Here is a 22,637-nt window from a genome sequence, read left to right on the forward strand (position 1 = left end):
GCTCGGTGCCCCAGCACGGTCCTTACGCTGTCGAAGAAAGGCCGGATCCTGATGGCAATGTGGAGGAGCATGGACTGGATGTCTCTCTCTTCCACGTGATCCAGGAGCTTGGAGAGGCTGGACATGGCCTCCAGGGCAACCAGGTTGTTGGGGTCATCTTTGTCATCCATGCCATTGACCATGGAGGCCAGGAGCTTGGCCCCGTGCTTCCTCACCTGCAAGGGAAGCAGCCATGAAACCAGCCCCCACGGGGTGAGCCTTGGCCAGGACCACGTCCCCTGGGTGTTCCACCCCAGGCTTCTGTCCCCACCATCTTCCAGCTGGGAGGAGCTGGAAGGAGACTGGGTTTCCAGCTGCTGTGGGCAAAGGGGTTTGGGGACAGGCCAGTCATGGCACGAGGTCACTGCCCATCACCAGCGGGTTCCCTCCTGCTGGAACCACCATCTGCTGTCTCATGATGTCACTAGAGCTGGTGGACACACAGCAAAGGGGGAGATGTTGTTTGCATGAGGAACATCAAGGCTGGTGTCATCTGATGCCCTGCAAACCCCACCGTGCTGCTCCAGTGTGGCCCAGTGGGATAGGGTGAGGAGGGACAGAGGGACAACTGTCCCTGAGCCACCTGGGATGATGGGACAGGGAGTGGCTGAGGGAGCTGGGGGTGTTGAGCCTGGAGCAAAGGAGGCTGAGGGGAGACCTGCTGGCTCTGCAGCTGCCTGAGAGGAGGTTGGAGCCAGGGGGGTCGGGCTCTGCTCCCCAGGAACAAGCCCTGGGACAAGAGGGAACGGCCTCAAGTTGTGCCAGGGGAGGTTGAGGTTGGATCTGGGGAACAATTCCTTCCTGGCAAGGGTTGTCAGGGCCTGGCCCAGGCTGCCCAGGGCAGGGGGGAGTCCCCATCCCTGGAGGGGTTTCCAAGCCCTGGAGATGGTGCTGAGGGACGTGGTTTAAGCACTGGGCTTGGTAGGGCTGGGTTCTGGTTGGACATGATGATCCTGAAGGTCTTTTCCAAGCAGAGCCATTCCATGGTCCTCTGGTTCTAACCCTGCAGCCCCTGCTCTCCAGGCTGGCATCACCCAACTGTCCCTGGCAGAGCGTGGAGGGAGGGACCTGCACTGGGCAGGGATCCCCACGGGCTGGAAACCACGTCTCTGCCACCACCCAAACTGCACGGGCTCATCCCATCCCAGCCTGGGCTGGGTTGGAGGGACCTTGAGGACCATCCAGTGCCACCCCTGCATGGGCAGGGACACCTCCCAGCAGCCCAGGCTGCTCCAAGCCCCTCCACGGACGTGTCTCCCGCACAAACTGCCTCAGAACTGGGAATTCCAACCACATTCCTGCCTGACCCTCATCCCTGGGACCAGGGATCAACGTGGCCTTTAAGGAGCCACTTGGCAGCTGGGGAAGGCACCAGAGCAGCAGGAAGGAGGGATGGGCTCCTGGGACTGGCACAGACCTGCAGCTGCTGGGCAGCCCTGCAGGGGACCTGGGCTGTTGGGACCACCCAGTGTCCCATCCAGGAGGCCAGGTCCTCCTCCAAACCCAGGCTTCCCAGAGTTGTCTCCTCCAAGCCCAGGCTTCCCAGAGGTGTCTCCTCCAAGCCCAGGCTTCCCAGAGTTGTCTCCTCCAAGCCCAGGCTTCCCAGAGGTGTCTCCTCCAAGCCCAGGCTTCCCAGAGGTGTCTCCAGAAGCCAGGAGGGATGTGAAGCTGAGCAGCCCCGCAGCAGCGGGGACACACGGGACAAGCTGCCCACCTCCCCTTTGGAGGTGCTGTCACCAGCTGAGGAGGTGGCACAAGGTCCAAAGGTCCACCCCAGCTTTGACAAGCAGCATCTCCTGGGGTCTCCAGGCCCCCTTCTCCCACCAGGCCCTCCAGGCTCTCACCTTCTCGGGCGATCCCGAGGCCACGTTGCCCAGTCCCCGCAGCGCCAGCACCCGCACCAGCTGGCAGGGATCCTTCTGCCTCCCTGTCATGTTGTCCAGCATGGTTTCCAGCAGGATCAGGTCGTTCACCACGTTACTGTTGAGGAGCTGAAGCAGAGGAGAACCTCAGCACGGAGAGGACAAGGGCAGCATGGACCAGCAGGGAGATGATGGCTGTGTCAGCAGGAAGAGCCTGGGCAGACCTGCCTTGCTCCCCTGCTCCGTCTTCCCACTGTCCAGGGACAGGGTTGGGGGCCCCCACATCTCCTTGGAGGTCCTTGGGTTTAAGGAACTGGGATTAATTTATTGCAATGAAATCATGAAAACCAAGGAGTCCGAGTTGGGGAGATGTGGGAAGGCTGAGCAAGCCCTGGGAACCAGGAGAAATCCCTGAGACCTGCACCAAAGGGAAGTCCTCACCCCCCCAGATGGACCTCCAGGTGAGGTGAGGTGGGCTAGGAAGGTGCTGGGGCACTTCACAGAATCACAGACTGGGTTGGGTTGGAGGGACCTCAAAGCCCACCCAGTGCCACCCTGCATGGGCAGGGACACCTCCCAGCAGCCCAGGCTGCTCCAAGCCCCATCCAACCTGCCCTTCAACACTGCCAGGGATGGGGCAGCCACAGCTTCCCTGGGCAACCTGGGCCAGGCTCTCCCCACCCTCACAGCCCAGAATTTCTCCCTCCCATCTCAGCTCCAGCTCCCTCTGCCAGCTGGAAACCCTTCCCCCTGCTCTCATCCCTCCCTGCCCTTGGCCCAAGCCCCTCCCCAGCTTTCCTGGAGCCCCTTCAGGCACTGGAAGGTGCTCTCAGGTCTCCCTGGAGCCTTCTCTTCTCCAGGCTGAACACCCCAGCTCTCCCAGCCTGGCTCCAGAGCAGAGCTGCTCCAGCCCTCCCAGCATCTCCGGGGCCTCCGCTGGCCTCTCCAGCAGCTCCGTGTCCTTCCTGTGCTGGGGACCCCAGAACTGGACACGGTGCCCAAGGGAAGGTGAGGAGGACAAGCCCTGGTTTAACCCTCATCCTGGCTGCTCTCCAGCTGAGCAGGGAAAGAGGGATGGATGGATGGATGGGTGGGTGGATGGATGGATGGATGGATGGATGGAGGGAGGGATGGAGGGATGGGTGGAGGGACGGAGGGAGGGATGGAGGGATGGATGGATGGATGGATGGATGGATGGATGGATGGATGGAGGGGTGGAGGGATGGATGGATGGAGGGATGGATGGAGGGATGGATGGATGGAGGGATGGAGGGATGGGTGGAGGGATGGACGGATGGGTGGAGGGATGGGTGGAGGGATGGATGGATGGATGGAGGGATGGATGGAGGGAGGGAGGGATGGAGGGACGGATGGATGGATGGATGGATGGATGGATGGATGGATGGATGGAGGGGTGGAGGGATGGATGGATGGAGGGGTGGAGGGATGGATGGATGGATGGAGGAATGGGTGGAGAGACGGATGGATGGAGGGAGGGAGGGATGGATGGATGGATGGAGGGACGGAGGGATGGATGGAGGGATGGAGGGATGGGTGGAGGGATGGAGGAATGGATGGAGGGATGGAGGGATGGGTGGAGGGATGGAGGAATGGATGGAGGGATGGATGGATGGATGGAGGGATGGATGGAGGGATGGAGGGATGGAGGAATGGATGGAGGGATGGAGGGATGGATGGAGGGATGGGTGGAGGGACGGATGGATGGAGGGATGGATGGGTGGATGGAGGGATGGAGGGAGGGATGGAGGGATGAACAGACAGACAGTGACCCCCGTGGGCCCAGCTCACCTCTGCAAAGAAGGCCGTGGTGGTGACCCTCTGGCTGTCGAAGACGCTGCTGAGCGTGGGGATCAGGTTCTTCACCACCAGGGGCAGCCGGGGCCCGGCGTGCCGCGCCATGGCGCTGCCGACGGAGGGGACACGTCTCAGGGGTCCCTCCTGCCCCCGGGACCCCCACGGGGCCTCCCCCGGCCTCGCTGCCCTCAGCCAACACCAGGAGGGCACCCGAGATGGGAAACCTGGTGGGCCTGGCCGGGCTTGTCCCCTCCCGCCACCGTGGGGACCCAGCAGAGGCGCTGGGTTGGATGAGACACTCCCAAGGGGTTGGGGGGTTGGACAAGGCGTTTTTGCAAGGACTGGGAAGTCCCAGATTGCTGCTGCTGTCCTCCTGCACCACCAGCCAGGGACACGGCACAGCTCCCTGGGACATGGCACAGCTCCCTGGGACACGGCACAGCTCCCTGGGACATGGCACAGCTCCCTGGGACATGGGACATGGCACAGCTCCCTGGGACATGGCACAGCTCCCTGGGGACATGGGACATGGGACATGGCACAGCTCCCTGGGGACATGGCACAGCTCCCTGGGACATGGGACATGGGACATGGCACAGCTCCCTGGGACATGGCACAGCTCCCTGGGACATGGGACATGGCACAGCTCCCTGGGGACATGGCACAGCTCCCTGGGACACGGCACAGCTCCCTGGGGACATGGGACATGGGACATGGCACAGCTCCCTGGGGACATGGCACAGCTCCCTGGGACATGGGACATGGGACATGGCACAGCTCCCTGGGACACAGCACAGCTCCCTGGGGACATGGGACATGGCACAGCTCCCTGGGACACGGCACAGCTCCCTGGGGACATGGGACATGGCACAGCTCCCTGGGACATGGGACATGGCACAGCTCCCTGGGGACATGGGACATGGCACAGCTCCCTGGGACACGGCACAGCTCCCTGGGACACGGCACAGCTCCCTGGGGACATGGGACATGGCACAGCTCCCTGGGACACGGCACAGCTCCCTGGGGACATGGGACATGGCACAGCTCCCTGGGGACACGGCACAGCTCCCTGGGACACGGCACAGCTCCCTGGGACATGGCACAGCTCCCTGGGACACGGCACAGCTCCCTGGGACACGATGCACCCACCCCCATTCCCAGCCGTGCAGCCCTGGGGAGGTGCCAGGGGCTGGCGGGGGGTCAGGCAGGGGGCTGGGGGGCTGGTGGGGGGTCCGGGGGTTCAGGGGGCAGGTCCTTACCCGGCCAGCAGGGCGATGCCCTCGTGGTGCCTCTCAGGACTCGCCATCATGTCCCAGCCGCCCGCGCTGCCCACGGCCTGGGCCACCTGCTCAGAGCCAGCCCGGGCCAGCAGCACCTGCAGGGTCTGCACCGCAGAGCTGGGGGCACGGGGGGACCCGGGTCAGGGCAGGGGGCCTGGGTCAGGACTGCCCCCCTGCCCACCCCGCCTGCCCATCCTGCCTGCCCTCCTGCCCACCCTGCCTGCCCATCCTGCCTGCACCCCTGCCCACCCTGCCTGCCCATCCTTCCTGCCCTCCTGCCCTGCCTGCCCTCCTGCCCACCCTGCCTGCCCATCCTGCCTGCCCTCCTGCCCTGCCTGCCCATCCTGCCTGCACCCCTGCCTGCCCATCCTGCCTGCACCCCTGCCCACCCTGCCTGCCCTCCTGCCCATCCTGCCTGCATCCCTGCCCTGCCTGCATCCCTCCCCATCCTGCCTGCACCCCTGCCCATCCTGCCCACACCCCTGCCCTGCCTGCACCCCTGCCCATCCTGCCTGCACCCCTGCCCTGCCTGCCCTCCTGCCCATCCTGCCTGCACCACTGCCCTGCCTGCACCACTGCCCTGCCTGCACCCCTGCCCATCCTGCCTGCATCCCTGCCCTGCCTGCACCCCTGCCCACCCTGCCCTGCCTGCACCCCTGCCCATCCTGCCCACACCCCTGCCCTGCCTGCACCCCTGCCCATCCTGCCTGCACCCCTGCCCTGCCTGCCCTCCTGCCCATCCTGCCTGCACCACTGCCCTGCCTGCATCCCTGCCCTGCCTGCACCCCTGCCCTGCCTGCATCCCTGCCCTGCCTGCACCCCTGCCCACCCTGCCCACACCCCTGCCCTGCCTGCACCCCTGCCCACCCTGCCCGCACCCCCTGCCTGCCCTGCCTACTTTCTTCCCCCCTGCAGGAACATTTCCCAGGCAGGATCGCTGTGCTGTGAGCCCTGAGCAGCCCCTGGGGAAGCTCCACCACCCTGTCCCAGCAGCACAACTGTTCGCAGGGGACAAATCTCAGCCACACAAGCAGGAGGCAGGGATGGGGCTCCCACCCCCACCCCAGGAACACAGGAGTGACTCCAAGGGCCTCAACAAGAAGATCTCCCAGCTCCTGAGCTGGGTTCCTGCTGGTTTGGCTGCTCCCAGGGGTGGGCCAAGCTGTGGTGACAAGGGCCCAGAGCTTGGAGGGCACTTCTCTGCAGGTTCCATCAGGGCTGAGGTTCCTCCAGGGATGAAGGTCCCATGGGGCAGAGCAGCCTCCAGGGCCAAAGCTGAGAGGCTGCCCGTGGCTGGAGCAGCAGAAGCAGGAAAGGAGATGAGCAGAAGGGAGCAGGGTTGCTTTTTGGCTCAGCTCAGCCACCTCTGCTGCTCAGAGCAAGAGTTTCCAGAGCAAGAGACACCAAGGGGGCTCGTGAGTGACAGCAAAGAGAGGAGCAGCACCAGGAGCCCTCGTGCTTAGAACCATCCATCTTGAAAAGGAGGAAGGACAGTTTGCAAGGGCTTGTGGCTGGAGGAGAAGGGGTGATGGATGAAAGCTGGGAGAGGGGAGATGGAGGTTGGACATGAGGGAGAAATTCTGGGCTGTGAGGGTGGTGAGAGCCTGGCCCAGGTTGCCCAGGGAAGCTGTGGCTGCCCCATCCCTGGCAGTGTTGAAGGGCAGGTTGGATGGGGCTTGGAGCAGCCTGGGCTGCTGGGAGGTGTCCCTGCCCATGCAGGGCTGGCCCTGGGTGGGCTTTGAGGTCCCTTCCAACCCAAACCAGTCTGGGATTGGGTGATGAGATGTTGGTGGCAGTTTCAGCTCCCACTGCCCAGCCAAGGTCTCTGATGCAGTGAACTCAAACCCCACAAAGATCCACATGGTGGCATCTTAGTAAGCTTTGGGTTTTTTTCTGTCTTTCAGGCCAAAGAGGCTCCCAGGAAGAGGAAAACCTTGGCTTTCAGGTCCCTCCAGCCCAAATCACTCCCTGAATCTCTGATGATTCTCTGAAAAGCCCTTTAGGATCCTCCAGTCCCACCCATTCCCCCAGCCCTGCCAAGGCCACCCCTGCCCCATGTCCCTCAGCACCATCTCCAGGGCTTGGAAGCCCCTCCTTAAATCCCCCCCTTGTGAACAGCCCGGGTGGGCAGGGTCCTCAGGTTGCCTTCAGCATCCCTGCCTCAGGAAGACACCGCACAAGAAGGAATTAATTGCTAATTAAAGAAAACCTTAGGCAGAAGTTTCCTTCCACCATCTGGCCACAGCAATCTGCTGGTACATGTAGCAGTCCTGGTTTTACGGGTCTGGAGCCCGGCCAGGCAGGTCTCTGGAGCTGTTCAACCCCTTTGCATCCACTTCTAGCCTTGTCCAGGGCTGAGCATCTCCCCTCCTCCCAGCCCATCCCTGGGGAGTCCCTCACCCCCAGAGCCCAACCTGCATCCCACTCCAGCCTCGGGGTGATGCAGAAACCCCCCCTGCAGCAGCGTGGGGACCACCAGCACTTCTGCTAGCAGCAGAACACTGCAGAAAGCCTCCAAACTGAGAGCCTGGTAGAGGTGCCTGTTAGTCCAAGAAAGCTGCAGGGGGTGGGGAGGTGATTTTCTCGCAGCCCAGAGAAACAGCAACACACAGAAAAAGCCTCCTGGGAGGTGAGAGAGGCCAGGGAAGGCCACGGAACCTCCCGCCAGCCCCAGGGATGAAGGACAAGAGCAGAAGAGCAAGGTCCCAGCAGCAGCTCACGGGTGGCTCCTCAGGAAGGACCATTCCCAGCCCAGCCCCCAGGCTGGCTACGAGATTCCTGCTCCACCCAAAGCTCCCCAAGGTGCTGGTTCCCAGCTGGCAGCTCCAGCCTCTCCCACTGCTTCCCAGGAGCTCACAAGCCCCGAGTGAGCGCAGGGGTCGAGCCCCCAAAACCAGGGGCTGCTCCTGCCAGGGAGAAGGTGAAAGCCCTTCCCTCATTCCCAAGCTTTGCTGCTTCCACAGTGTCCTGCAGACACCTCCTTCCTTCCCCACACAAACCCTGTGTCTTCCAGCCTCCCCTTCCTGCCAAGCTGTCCTGGTCACCTTGACCATCTCTCTGGCATTTCAACACCATGAAGCCCCAGAATTCAAAACATGAGCAGGAAACCACTTGGATGTTGTGACCTGTCCCAGGGCAGGGCTGGAATCCCACACCCCAGTGTGTTCCTGGGCCTGTTCCCTCCATCCAGCAGTGATGGCTCCATGGCCACAGCTCCTGCCTGCACCCCTGGGGCAGGGACAGGGCTTGGAGCAGAGCCCTGCACCATTCCCTGCCCCTCTGGAGATTCCAGGCAGGAACCAGCAGGACACAGCCCCTCTCCCTGCTCCCCAAAAGCAGGTGGCATCTCCAGGGACAATGTGGAGCCAGGACATGGCTGCTCTGCACCAACACCTGTGAGATCCAGGGGAGCTGTGAGAAGTGGGGCTCAGAAACCCAACCACACCTGGGGAGAGGTGGTGAAGGAGCCACCATCCCTTCCTGAGGACATGGACACCACGTGTGGGCCCGTGGCCAGTACCTCTGCACTGGGACAAGCCCTGGAGATGGGAGCCACGGGCTTGGACCAGCAAGAAAATTCCTCCAGGTCCTCCTGGTCAGCTTCAGTCCAGGACCAAGCCACATTGATCCAGAGGAAGCTTGGGCTGAGCTGCTCTCAGGGGCTGCAAGAGAGGGGCTGGGGGCTCCTCCATCCCACACCTGGGATGTGGGTGTCCAAGAATCACAGCCCATCCAATCCCAGCCTGGTGTGGGTTGGAAGGGACCTTTCAGATCACCCAGTCCCACCCCCTGCCAATGGCAGGGACACTGCTCCTTCCCATCTCCTGGCTGCCACACTGGACCTGGGGCCTCCTGCACCCTGATGCTTCTCTCTTGGGATCAACAGCCCCCTTGACCTCAGACAGGAGCCTGGGCCAGCAGTGGGGAGACCCACAGGCTCCTCCAGCCTCACTCCATGGATGGAGCAGAGGTCCCAGCAAGAATTCAGCCCCTTCTAGTTGGTGTCCCCAAGGCTGGTGTGAGTCCAGAGGCTCTGGGATAGAAGAGCAGTGGCTGGTGGCTCCTGTGGCTCCTTCCCCAGGAGGCAACCAGTTGCTGCCAATTCCCTTCAGCATTCCCCAGGTTCTGGGATGGGATCTGGGCTGGGATCTTCTGGTTCCTCTTTTCCAGGAGTGGTCAAGGGGGGAAGAGCAGGACGAGGTGTCAGGAGTTGAGTCAAAGCAGGGCAGGAGGACAGACAGTCCTGGCTGCAGGAGCCCAAACCCAGGCAGCACGAGCTGGGGGGATCCCCACAAAGCCACCCCACACCTTGGCCACTGCAGGACATCCCGAGGGGACAGGGCAAGTGCCAGGAGCTCCAGGAGTGACACCACCAGCACCAGAATGGCCCTGGGATAACCCAGATGGGCCTTTCCCAACCTGCTCCCCCAGCACAGCAGGTCCATTCAAGGCTGTTCTAACACCTGGTCTGAACAAAACCCTCCTCAGAGACCCCCCTGCCCCCCTGCCTCACCCAGCCCTGCTGGAGAAGTCACCCTCCACGGGAGCAGCAGCTGCCCCAGAGGATGGTGGGGCCCACCACGGCCTGCCCAACATTCCTGGTGCTCCAGCTGGGACTGGGAAAGGTCCTTTCCCCACTGTTGGGAGGTGACAAACGAGGTGAAAAGCCCCGCTCAGGCCCTGGCAGCCCTGCTGCTGCTGCTGCTGCTGCTGCTGCTGCTGCTGCTTCCTCTGCTGCCTTCGGGGGCTCCCCCAGGATTTATTTTCCCCCCCTCACACTCATAATGGGCTGTTAAAAAACCCACCAAGTCTGGAAAGCCACGAGAGGCTTAAACTGGGAATCAGGGCAGAGCTTCCTCCCCATGGGCTGAACTGAGACCAGGGACCTTCTGACACGGAGCTGGTGCAGGGAGCAAGTAGGTGGCTGGAGAAGCAGCTCCAGAGCAGAATTCCCTGTCCTCCAACCTCCCTGAGCAGCATCTCCTGCCACTGCTGCCTCAGGAGTGGGGTTAATCCAAACATCTCCTGAACTTAAAGGGCTCTGAAGCAGACGCAGGCACTGCTCCTCAGCCAGACACTTGGCTGCAGGACAGAAGGTCCTGGTGGTGTTTCAGACACCAAATCCCAGACCAAGGGATCCCCAAGGGAGCCTGGAGAGCAGGAGAGAAGAGGAACCACTTTGTGCTGCTCAGGGCCCACAGGAGCTGGGGATGGAGCCAGGCAGGGCATGGGAGAGAAGCAGCACTTTGCACCAACCCAGTGCAGTGCCCACAAGAACCATGGAACCCCAACTGGTTCAGCTGGGAAAGGACCTCAAAGCCCACCCAGTGCCACCCCTGCATGGGCAGGGACACCCCCCAGCAGCCCAGGCTGCTCCAAGCCCCATCCAACCTGCCCTTCAACACTGCCAGGGATGGGGCAGCCACAGCTTCCCTGGGCAACCTGGGCCAGGCTCTCCCCACCCTCACAGCCCAGAATTTCTCCCTCCCATCTCAGCTCCAGCTCCCTCTGCCAGCTGGAAACCCTTCCCCCTGCTCCCAGCCCTCCCTGCCCTTGTCCCAAGCCCCTCCCCAGCTTTCCTGGAGCCCCTTCAGGCACTGGAAGGTGCTCTCAGGTCTCCCTGGAGCCTTCTCTTCTCCAGGCTGAACACCCCAGCTCTCCCAGCCTGGCTCCAGAGCAGAGCTGCTCCAGCCCTCCCAGCATCTCCGGGGCCTCCTCTGGCCTCTCCAGCAGCTCCGTGTCCTTCCTGTGCTGGGGACCCCAGCCTGGCCCCAGCCCTGCAGGGGGGTCTCAGCAGAGGGGACAATCCCCCCATGGCCCTGCTGGTCACCTGCTGGGGACACAGCCCAGGACACAGGTGGGTTCTCCAGCACGTGGTGCTGGCCCATGGTGAGCTCCTCAGCACCACAGACACACGGCTGGGGGTTCCCAAGGGACAGCTCATTAAAGGCTGGTTACAGCAACACCACTAATTTCTAAGTCCTTGGCCAGAGAAGCCCCACAAGCAGGAGCAGAAGAGGCCAGAAGTGCCTGCAGAACCAGGGGCTGGGCAGTTTGGCAGCTGGAGTGAAGTTGTTTAGGACCTGAGCCCTCCCCTGGGTCTCTTCCTGGGCTGTGATGGACACCAGGGGTTCAAAGCATGGACAGAGGACAAGCCAGGTGTGGTGGACCCTGCCACCTCTCCAGGTGGCAACATGGCCTCAGGGCCCAGCTCTGCTCACTCAGGGAGCAGCAGTTTGGTGTGAGTGAGATTAATTAGATGCCAGGGAGATGGGATCTGAGGGAGAACTTCTGGGCTGTGAGGGTGCAGGAGCTTCTCCCAGGGGTGGGCCAAGCTGTGGTGACAAGGGCCCAGAGCTTGGAGGGCACTTCTCTGCAGGTTCCATCAGGGCTGAGGCTCCTCCAGGGATGAAGGTCCCATGGGGCAGAGCAGCCTCTAGGGCCAAAGCTGAGAGCCTGCCCGTGGCTGGAGCAGCAGAAGCAGGAAAGGAGATGAGCAGAAGGGAGCAGGGTTGCTTTTTGGCTCAGCTCAGCCACCTCTGCTGCTCAGAGCAAGAGTTTCCAGAGCAAGAGACACCAAGGGGGCTCGTGAGTGACAGCAAAGAGAGGAGCAGCACCAGGAGCCCTCGTGCTTAGAACCATCCATCTTGAAAAGGAGGAAGGACAGTTTGCAAGGGCTTGTGGCTGGAGGAGAAGGGGTGATGGATGAAAGCTGGGAGAGGGGAGATGGAGGTTGGACATGAGGGAGAAATTCTGGGCTGTGAGGGTGGGGAGAGCCTGGCCCAGGCTGCCCAGGGAAGCTGTGGCTGCCCCATCCCTGGCAGTGTTGAAGGGCAGGTTGGATGGGGCTTGGAGCAGCCTGGGCTGCTGGGAGGTGTCCCTGCCCACGCAGGGGTGGCACTGGGTGGGCTCTAAGATCCCTCCAAGCCACCCCACGGCCCTGCTCCTGGGTGGCTGCAGCCATCGCTGCGACGCAGCCGGCAAGTTTGCTCTTTGCAGTTTCCCCTCCTCATCCTGCAGGGAAGGGGAGCCAGGCAAAGCTCACCCACCCCCGGGGAGCCCCGGGGGAACGGTGCCCAGGCCCCTTCCCAGGAGCCAGAAGGGGCTGTTTTTGGGAAGCTGAGGCACCTCCCCAGCCCGCAGGCTCTGGCACCGCGGCGCTCCTGATTTCACGCGTCCCGATTTAGAGCTTGGACAAAAAAAGAACCAAACACACCAAAAAAAAAAAAAAACCAAACAAAAAACACCCAACAAACCAACCCCCAACCAGCAGCTCCAACCACAGCAGAAGCCGGGGCTGTTGGCTCATGAGGGTGTTTCTCCCCAACCACCAACACCCCCCCCCAAACACGGAGCCGCGTCGCGTCTTCCCAAAATGAAATGAGTTCCACATGGCGGGTTGGCCCGTTCCCCCTGCTCCCCCAGCTCTGCCCTACCTGCAGGGCTGCAGGCTCCGGGGAGCTGGGCCTTGGCTGCTGCTGCTCCTCTTCTCCCTGCCCTGCAGGCTCCTCGGGAGCTGGACCCCCAGGGTGCAGCTGAGGCGCAGCAGGAGGGTGACGAAGAGCAGCGGGTAGAGCCCCAGCACCGCTGGCCCCGACTCCGGCGCAGACATGATCTCATGCAGAGCACATGTGGCCTGGGGAGACAGCAGCAGGAACGTGTGGGAGAAGAGGATTAGGAAGGGATCTCCCACACCAGGCTGAGCTCTGCTCGTCAGTAACCCGGCCAGGGGTGGGTTTGGTTGTTTCTGTCACCCCCCCACCCCTGCAGCCCCCCCCCAAGCATCCCTGCCCCCCCCCCCCCCGGGTGACCCCTGAGCATCCCAGCCCTGGCTGGGGGGGGTTTGGAGCCTGGGCCTGGGGAAGCAGAGCAGCTCCAAGAGCTCAGGTTTTACGGGCAGGAAGACAAGGCACACGCCGAGCCCTGGGCTGGCCAACTTCTGCTTTTCTCTATTTTCATGGGTTTTTTTTTTTAAAAAAAGTGCCGCAGTCCCCGGGCAGGAGGAGGAGGGGGCTGAGCCCGGGGGGGCTTGGCTTTCAGGGGGGCTCATTCTCTACCAGCTGCACTCGGGCCCTTCAGAGGAGGAGGAGGAGGAAATTTTCACAGCTGCTTTCCAGCTCAGGGAGCTGCCAGGCCGGGCTGGGGGCTCCAGAGTTCTTTCTTTTATTTTTTCCCCCCTTCTTTTCGCTGGGGAAGGGATGAAAGGGCCGAGTGACCTCCCCGGGGGCAGCCACCCGAGGGGCTTCTGGCCGGGCTCTGCCGAGCCCTAACGGGAGGGACACAGGGATGCAGGGATGGGTGATTTCCAGAGGCCACGCCTGGCACGAACCGCCCCCCCCGGGGCAGGGAAATGAAAGCACAAAAAGCAAATGAAGGTGCAAATCAAGCAGCAGCTGCTGCAGGTGCTGGGGAGGGAGCCGGAGACTCACGGCCAGGGGCAGGAGGGTGGCGACGCGCTCCGAGCTGCTGCCCAGCAGGAAGCCCCTGCTCTCCTTGTAGGGCACGTCCCTGCTCAGCTTCTCCAGGAGCTGCTCCAGGATCTGGGAGGTGAGGGTGGGCTCGCTGGCCAGGGACCTCCACATGGCGCAGGTGTGGCTGGAGGAGGAAAGGGAGGAGAAGGCGGATTTGGCTCCTGACCTCAACGCGCTCCCTCTTTGCAGGGTGACAAATGTTGGTCACCTTCCCCGTGCTGGGGGACATGGGGGTGACTCCAGACAGGAGACACCTGGAGCTTCGCTGCTGGCAAAGCCACCAAGCCCCTGGTGGGACCACCACCCTGGGAGCTGCGTGCAGGGACAGCTCGGTGGCAGCCTCTGGTGACAGTGGAGGCTGTGCTGGGGCATCCTCACCTACCACCTGCTCCTGGACAAGCCCCAAAGCCACCCCAGAACCCCAAAACCCCACAGCTGACCCAGCAGCCAGAGAGGGGCTGCAGCCCTGCAGGCCATAGTAGTAGGAATGGAGCAGCTGTTGTGAGGGGAACATCTGGAAGTGTTCAAGGGGCAGGTTGGATGGGGCTTGGAGCAGCCTGGAGGTGCCCCTACCCATGGCAAGGGGTTGGGACTAGGTGATCATTAAGGTTCCTCCAACCCAAACCAGTCTGGGACTCCATGATCTGCTCAAGGCTCAGCCCAGGGCTGGTGCCAACGTGTCCAGCAGCCCTGGGGCAGGTGGCCTGGTCTGCAGAGCAGCAGCAAGAGCCCCAGCCACGCTTGGCTGTCTGGACCAGCTTTGCTAGTCCCCGTTGGCAGCCCCACCAGCCCCCCAGGGGGTGTCTCCAGCAGCTGTGCTGAGCCTTGGACATGCCAAGGAAATTCCAGCAGGGTCTGATGACAGGGGGGGGCGGGAAAGCAGCCAAAGAAAGATTATCTGCAGCTCAGGCAAAAGCTGCTCCCCAGCCCAGGCACCAGGAGAGGTGGCTGGGCCACCGTGGCAGAGCAGGGCAGGACCTGTCAAAGGGCAGGGAGCTGCCCAGCAGGCTGGAGACCACCACGCTCTTGTGCTGGGAGGCCAGGATGAAGACTGTCTGCTGGGCTGCCTTCCGGATGTGCTCCTCATCCACCTCCTCCAGCTTGCTGTGGATGATGCTCAGGATGTCAGGAACCTGAGGGGAGAAGAGATGGTGGCGTCCAGCTGAGGGCTGGGGACACCATCAGACTGTCCCTGCAGCCAGGACATGTGTGGACCTGCCCTTGGTGACAGCCCAGGTGACAGGATTCTGGGCTGTGAGGGTGGGGAGAGCCTGGCCCAGGTTGCCCAGGGAAGCTGTGGCTGCCCCATCCCTGGCAGTGTTGAAGGGCAGGTTGGATGGGGCTTGGAGCAGCCTGGGCTGCTGGGAGGTGTCCCTGCCCATGCAGGGGTGTTGGTACTACATGAGCTTTAAGGTCCCTCCAGCCCAACCCATTCCATGGTTCTATGACTCTATGATCTCCCTGGCCCATCTCACTGGCTTTGAGGTCCTTTCCAACCCAAACTGTCTGATGATTCTAAGTCTCTCCCTGCCCTCCAGGCACACACAGACCCACAGCCCCTCTCTGGAAGTCACGGATCCTTCCCCACGCTGCCACCCAGGAGACAGAGGAGCCTGCAGGGCATTCCCAGAGGACCCAGCAAGGACATCCTCAGCCTCCTGGCAAGGAACCAGCTCTAAAGCCCTGACCTGGACACGGGTGCAGCCAGAGGAGCTGGAGCTGAAGGCCAGGAGACACCTCAGCCCTCCTGCCAGCTGCAAAGCCAGGCTCAGGCCAGCAGGAAGGTGAGGAGGAAACCAAGGCAGCAAATTCCCAAGGGTGCCCAGCTGGGGCCTCCCCCCAATCCCGGGATTAGCATCAGTTCATGTTTCAGGATCTGTGAGTGTTTAGTTTGGAGAAGAGGAGGCTGAGGGGAGACCTCACTGCTCTCTGCAGCTCCCTGGAAGGAGGGGGTGGGGAGGGTTGGCTTCTTCTCCCAAGGGAATAAGGACAGGACTGGAGGAAACAGCCTCCAAGTTGCCCCAGCAGGTTCAGGTTGGACCTTAAGGAGAATTCCTTTATGGAAAGAGGGTCAGGCCCTGGCATGGGCAGCCCAGGGAGGTGCTGGAGGCACCATCCCTGGAGGGGCTCAAGGAACGTGTGGATGTGGCAGCTCAGGACGTGCTCTGGTGGGCAGGGGCAGGGGTGTGGGTTGTGTGGTGGTGGGTCTGGGGGAGGGGGGGTTGGTTTTTTGGGGGCGTCATTTGGTTTTTTTGGGCTTGTTTTGCTTCTTGTTGTCATTTCTTTGGGTTGTGTTGTCTCCCCCACCCGCTCTGGGGGCTGGTTGGACTGGCTGATCTCAGGGGTCTTTTCCAAGCCTGAGGCTTCTGTGATGTTGTGTGATCTGGGCTGGGTCAGACCTGCCCAAGAGGTGCCTCCTGGAAGCTGGAGAAACCCTGTGTGGGACAGAGCTCACAGGTCAGGACCTGAGCAGAAGCTCTGGCACAAAAACAAGGCCAAGGAGCCTGTGGTTCCAATTACTGCAGGAGAAAGGGGGAGCTGAGCCCAAAAGGTGGTGGATTAGACACAAAAATAAAAAGACTTCTGTGGCCAGGACCTCTAAGCCCTGCAAACATTCCAGCTTCCCAGCCAGGAACCCCTCCAGAGCTTCCCGAGGTTTCCCAGGGAAGCCTGAGACCTTCTGGTGAAGTGAAGCTGCTCTGAACTCCTCAACCCTGAGGGAGAGCCAGGTGGAGCTGGGATCTCCAGCAGCCACCACCTCTGGCCACCAGGATGGAGGAGGAGGAGAGCACCAGCACCCACGGGAAAGGGAAGGTCAGGAGGGACAGCACCCAAAACCTCTGGGAGAAGTGTTCCTCTGGCCAGGAACACCTTGTCTGATGCAGACAGGGATTAAATGCTTTGTTCTTCCATCAGGGCTGGATCCCTCCCTGTGCTGGGCATCATGCTCCACAGAACCACAGAATGTCCTGGGTTGGAAGGGACCTTGAAGGGTCAAAACCCCCTGCAATGAGCAGGGACATCTCCAACTGGACCAGGTTGCTCAGAGCCCCATCAAGCCTGACCTTGAATGTCTCGAGGGATGGGGCCTCTCTGGGCAACCCATTCCAGTGACCCACCACCCTCATGCTAAAGAACTTTCTCCAACCTAAATCCACCCTTCTCTACCTGGAAACCATCACCCCGTGTCCTGTCGTTACCTGCCAAGACCTTGCTCCTTCCTGGAGCATCCCAGAGAAGCTCCTCCAGGAGCTGCTAGTGGAAGGTTCCCAGGTGCCCTCCTGGCAGCTGCCTCTCTGGGGCTGTGCTGGGGGCAGGGAGGACTCACCTTCTCCTGCAAGACTCCCCCACGTTCCTTCAGGAGGCAGTTGATGATGACAGTGGCCGCCCGGGAGCAGTTGGTGTCCGGGTCCACCAGCCCCTCAAACATGGAGAGCAGGAGGCTCATCAGCTGCTCCGGGGGGACGCGTCTCCCGATCACCTGCCGGGTTGAGAAGGAGAAATTTGTCACCCTTGGATGAGAGTGGTTCCTCGGGTGACACCAGGACCACAACAAGGGGCCCCAGCTGCTGGACGCCGCTCCTCGGCTCCGCGCCCTGCAGGAACACCAGCCAGGAGCCCAAACCCGTGGGAATGAGGGGAGCAAGGGCCAGACCATGGTCCAAAGGCTGGATGACCTGGAGATTTCCTGGGAACGGGTTGGGACAACACAAACCAGCCACCAAACTGCTGGGATGGTGCTCCCCCAGGTCCCACCGTGCTCTCCAGGCTCGAGGCTGGAATAAGCTGCTCAGCAGAGAAGTGAATTGGGGGAATTGTCCATGGGAGCCACAGGAGCTGAGGAAAAGCAGCTTGCCCAGCACCACCAGCTTGTCTACAGCTCCAAGTCCTTCTGGAGCAAAGCTTGCAGAGCTCCCCAATAGGAGTTCATCCATGCTGCTCTCCCAAGAGCAGAGTGGTCACCCCTCATCCCACCCCTCACCACCAGATCCCAGACACTGTCCATGTCATTTGAGCCATGGAGGTTTGAGGGCCACATTCGGACCCTTTTTGGGTGTAAAGCTGCACCCAACAGCTTCACCAGTGCTGCTGCCATACTGGGAGGCAGCCAAAAGCCCAGTGCCACCCCAGGGTGTCTGCACCCAGGTCTTTGTTGGTGCCCAAAGAGGGAACCAGCAGCTTCCCAACGGGGTGAGATACTCTGAGCATCCCCTGAGGAGGCCAAGGGGACACTTCCAGCTGAGACTCGTTCCCTGGTGCAGGGCTGGGGTCCCCAGCAACCTCCAGGACAGACGAGGCATCAAGTCCCCTGCAGCTCCTGTTCCAGCCCCTGCACAGCCCCGGGCCAGGTGGGATTCACCCGCCAGCCTACCATGGCCATGTTGCTGCAGGTGTGGAAGAGAACAGTGAAGTCGGGCTCCTCCAGGCCCTTCTTCAGAGCTTGCAGCCCTTCCACCATCTCATCTCTGTAGTCCCGGGCGTAACCTGGATTGAGAGGAAGGATTCATTGAACAGGGTGTCCAGGGAAGGGCCCCGGAGCTGGGGAAGGGGCTGGAGCAGAAGGAGAAGGGGCTGGAGAACTTGTGAGGAGCAGCTGAGGGAGCTGGGGGTGTCCAGCCTGGAGCAAAGGAGGCTGAGGGGAGACCTGCTGGCTCTGCAGCTGCCTGAGAGGAGGTTGGAGCCAGGGGGGTCGGGCTCTGCTCCCCAGGAACAAGCCCTGGGACAAGAGGGAACGGCCTCCAGTTGTGCCAGGGGAGGCTGAGGTTGGATCTGGGGAACAATTCCTTCCTGGCAAGGGTTGTCAGGGCCTGGCCCAGGCTGCCCAGGGAGGGGGGAGTCCCCATCCCTGGAGGGGTTTCCAAGCCCTGGAGATGGTGCTGAGGGACATGGGGCAGGGGTGGCCTTGGCAGGGCTGGGGGAACGGGTGGACTGAAGAATCCTAAAGGGCTTTTCCACCCAACCCATCCCATGGTTCTGCTCTATCCCATGACTCTATTTCACCCCCACGTGCTGCAGGGAGCAGGTTTCCCTTGGGAGCTGCTCTGGCTTTAGGAAGGAGCCAAGAAACCAAAGCAGCAGCCAAGGGCCAGGAGAGCTTGGCCTGCAAGTCACCAGATGCTCCGGAGAGCAGGACCCAGACCAGGTCCTCTCCTGGCTGAGCTTTCCTGGATGCCCAGCTCAGATGAGAGGATCTGCAGTGGAGGCCTGACCTCTCCTGGAGGGAAGGGGAATCCCAGCCTGGAAACCCGCTTGGGCTGAACTCGGGTTTTGAGAGACCCCGAGACCCAAACGCTCCCAAGATGAGCAACCAGACCTGCTTGAATCCCAGAACGCCCGGGTGGAAAGGATCTCCAGGATCATCTGATCCAACCTTTCCAGGCAGGAACACGGTTTATGAAGGCGTCCCTGCCCACAGCAGGAGGTTGGACTTGATGAGCTCTCAAAGGTCCCTTCCCACCCAACCCACCCCACCTTCTCCACCAGCAAAGCTCCTTGGCAGGTCGCTCCTTCGGGACCCCACGGAAAGGTGGGACGTGGATCCCTCAGCCTGGCCGTGGGAGAAAAGGGTCCCTCCTCCTGGCACCAGAGCCCCCTTCCCCATCCCAGCACCCACCTTCGTAGCAGAGCTGGATGTAGAGCAGGGAGTAGACGCAGTCGACGGCGTCTCGGCGAACGCTGCCCAGGGCGTCGGAGCAGCGCGGGGCGAAGAGGGCGGTGAGGACCCCCAGGTTGAAGAAGGGGATGACAGTCTGCAGGGGTGACAGCCAGAGGTGACACCAGCAAGGGCAGCCAGCAGCACAGCCTTGTCCCCCCCGCCGCAGAGCCCCACGTCGGGAGGGAGACAGAAACAGGGTGGTGGGGCTGGCAGGGAGCTCTGGAGATCACCCCTGGCAGCCCCCAGGGCAGGGTCACCCCCAGCAGGGCCCACAGGAACCTCCAGAGGGGCTGGGGTGTCTCCAGAGAAGGAGCCTCCTCAGCCTCTCTGGGCAGCCTGGCCCAGGGCTCTGCCACCCTCACAGGCAACAAGTTCCTCCTCATGGGGAGCTTGACCCTCCTGTGCTCCAGCTTGTGCCCGTGGCCCCTTGTCCTGTCCCTGGGCAGCCCTGAGCAGAGTCTGGTCCCCCCTGCTGACCCCCTGCAGATACTGCTCAGCCTTGAGGAGACCCCCCCTCAGGCTCCTCCTCTCCAGCTGAACAGCCCCAGCTCCCTCAGCCTTTCCTCCCAGGCAGATGCTCCAGCCCCTCAGCATCTTGGGGGCCCTGCCCTGGACTCTCTCCAGCAGCTCCTTGGCCTTCATCCCCTGGGCAGCCCAGAGCTGGCCACCCAAGCCCCAGGAAGGCTGATGGTGGCAGGAAGATGGACCCTGCAGCTCTGGGTTCACTTACACTGACGTTCAGCTTGCTCAGGTAGAAGCCCAGCAGGGCAGCACTGAGCTCCACCGCGCGCTGCCGCTCCTGCTCCTTCGGGGACTTGATCCAGGGGCCCAAATGCTGCAGGGGAGAAGCACCAGGAGCAAGAGATGGGATAAAGGGAACGGCCTTGAGTTGTGCCAGGGGAGGCTGAGGTTGGATCTGGGGAACAATTCCTTCCTGGCAAGGGTTGTCAGGGCCTGGCCCAGGCTGCCCAGGGCAGGGGGGGAGTCCCCATCCCTGGAGGGGTTTCCAAGCCCTGGAGATGGTGCTGAGGGACGTGGGGCAGGGGTGGCCTTGGCAGGGCTGGGGGAACGGGTGGGACTGGAGGATCCTGAAGGTATTTTTCAAACCAAACCATTCCCTGCTTTGCCCAGGTGTCCTCCAGCCCAGCAACCCCTGGGCTGTGGGAACCATGGCCAGCTTATCTTCAGGGCAACGTTGGGTCTCTGCCTCTGGGTGGGCTTGTGTGCGTGTCCATCCCCCCACCAGAGACCTCCTCATCAGCCACATGCTGTACACCCTTCTTGGGCACCAGCAGGCACATCTAAGGAGGGCAACCATGTCCTCCTTCCCCTCCAGACCCTGCCCAGCCTCTGCAGGAGGTGGACAGGGCATCCTGGCACACGGAGAAGAGAGGACCAGTCTCACTAGTTCCCCCTCTGGGTCCAAAGCTGTGTCTGCCTGGTGACCTCTGGTGGATCTGTGCCCACCTGGGCTCCCCCACCCCTCCCTGCAGACCCCACCACGTTCCTCCAGGCTGCACCTACTGCAAACATGTCCTGCAGCCCGTGGGGGGGTCAAGTTCCTCTGCAGGAGTCTCTTCAGCAGGTCCTTGAGGGCACTCATGGTGTCATCATACAGCATCTGAGGAGGAAAGGGTCACCACAGGCTACTCCAGCACCACGTCCCACCCCCCCAGAGCCAGCCCAGGCACGGGGGGAGGGACAGGACCTCTCTCTGCATCCATTCTCAGCTCGTAGGACATTCCCTGGCGTTGGGGGACAAGCCACAACCTGCTCCAGCCTGGAGGGAAAATGCAGCAGGGACTGAAGCCCCGTCTGCCAAATCCACCTTCTCTGGAAGCAACGGGCACAGGGTGAGAGGCACAGGATCACGGGAGGGTTTGGGTTGGAAGGGACCTCAAAGATCATCAAGTTCTGACCCAGAGTCAGCAGTGCTGGCCATGACCTTCAGTGAGGACCAGAGCTGAGCACACCACAAAGAGGCTTCTGTGTCACCTTCCCAGAGGGGAGGTTGGTCCTTCTCCCAGTTGGGGATAAATTCCAGCGAGCCCTTTGGAGATGCTTGTGGGTTCCCTCCAGGGCTCCTTGTGGGATAAACACCAACAAATGCAAGCTGGAAAGGCTTCAGCCTGGAGCAAAGGAGGGGAGGGGAGACCTGCTGGCTCTGCAGCTCCTGAGAGGAGGTTGGAGCCAGGGGGGTCGGGCTCTGCTCCCCAGGAACAAGCCCTGGGACAAGAGGGAAGGGCCTCAAGTTGTGCCAGGGGAGGTTGAGGTTGGATCTGGGGAACAATTCCTTCCTGGCAAGGGTTGTCAGGGCCTGGCCCAGGCTGCCCAGGGCAGGGGGGAGTCCCCATCCCTGGAGGGGTTTCCAAGCCCTGGAGATGGTGCTGAGGGACATGGGGCAGGGGGGGCCTTGGCAGGGCTGGGGGAACAGGTGGGACTGGAGGATCCTAAAGGGCTTTTCCACCCAATCCATTCCATGGTTCTGCTCTGTCCCATGACTCTATTTCACCCCCACGTGCTGCAGGGAGCAGGTTTCCCTCGGGAGCTGCTCTGGCTTTAGGAAGGAGCCAAGAAACCAAAGCAGCAGCCAAGGGCCAGGAGAGCTTGGCCTGCAAGTCACCAGATGCTCCGGAGAGCAGGACCCAGACCAGGTCCTCTCCTGGCTGAGCTTTCCTGGATGCCCAGCTCAGATGAGAGGATCTGCAGTGGAGGCCTGACCTCTCCTGGAGGGAAGGGCTTTTCCAACCCAAACCATCCCCTGGTTCTGTGAGCCATGGGATGGCAGGGATCAGGACCATTAACTCAAGTCCCGGGCCAGATGCCTGCAGACCCCAGCTGGGCCAGCCCGGGAGCTCCCGCAGCTGCAGCAGCTTCATTAGCCGGTAATTGCCACTCATTAGCGCTCAGCCAGGAAGGGGGAGCAGCTGCAGCCTCTGAAAAGCTGCTGCTGAGGTCCCTTCCAGCCCCGCGGGGGCTCCAGGACCTTTTGGTTTTCCCCTGCTCTCCTCAGCTGATAAACTCGTGCTGAGGCAGGAGGGAAGGGAGCAGGGGGAGGCAGCAGCTCCCTGCCCACGGGGGGTCCAGCTGAGTGGAAACCAGGGAATTCTGGGGCTACAGGACTGGGAAAACCCACCCGAGACCCATCCCAAAACCAGCATCCTGGAGCACGAGCTCCTGCACCGTGGGACAAAGATGGACCACCCATCCTGGGGGAATGGGGGCTGGAGGGGAGGGCACCTCGGAGCCTGGGGCAGTTCTGGGCCCCTCATGGCAAGGAAGGACATGGAGGGGCTGGAGAGTGTCCAGGGAAGGGCCACGGAGCTGGGGGAGGGTCATGGAATCATGGAATGGTTTGGGATTGGAGGGAGCTTAAAGATTTCACTGCCAAGAATGGGGCAGCCACAGCTTCTCTGGGCAACCTGGGAGCACAAGGGTGACCAGGAGCAGCTGGGGGAGCTGGGGGTGTCCAGCCTGGAGCAAAGGAGGCTGAGGGGAGACCTGCTGGCTCTGC

General features: G+C 62.0%; 1 protein-coding gene across 1 annotated transcript in view; it reads right to left on the reverse strand.

The window, feature by feature from the left end:
- LOC127381260 (maestro heat-like repeat-containing protein family member 1) overlaps positions 1 to 22,637 on the reverse strand; it is a 57,957-nt gene that overhangs the window by 5,919 nt on the left and 29,401 nt on the right. The window contains 13 exon segments of the mRNA XM_051611377.1: positions 27 to 215; positions 1,884 to 2,030; positions 3,711 to 3,825; positions 4,976 to 5,113; positions 12,433 to 12,632; positions 13,426 to 13,591; positions 14,446 to 14,600; positions 16,796 to 16,948; positions 17,840 to 17,952; positions 19,082 to 19,217; positions 19,854 to 19,958; positions 20,648 to 20,674; positions 20,676 to 20,744. Of these exon segments, the coding sequence (XP_051467337.1) occupies positions 27 to 215; positions 1,884 to 2,030; positions 3,711 to 3,825; positions 4,976 to 5,113; positions 12,433 to 12,632; positions 13,426 to 13,591; positions 14,446 to 14,600; positions 16,796 to 16,948; positions 17,840 to 17,952; positions 19,082 to 19,217; positions 19,854 to 19,958; positions 20,648 to 20,674; positions 20,676 to 20,744 (1,713 nt within the window).

Source organism: Apus apus, chromosome 2 (assembly GCF_020740795.1).
Source record: "Apus apus isolate bApuApu2 chromosome 2, bApuApu2.pri.cur, whole genome shotgun sequence".
In the NCBI taxonomy this organism is placed as follows: Eukaryota; Metazoa; Chordata; class Aves; order Apodiformes; family Apodidae; genus Apus; species Apus apus.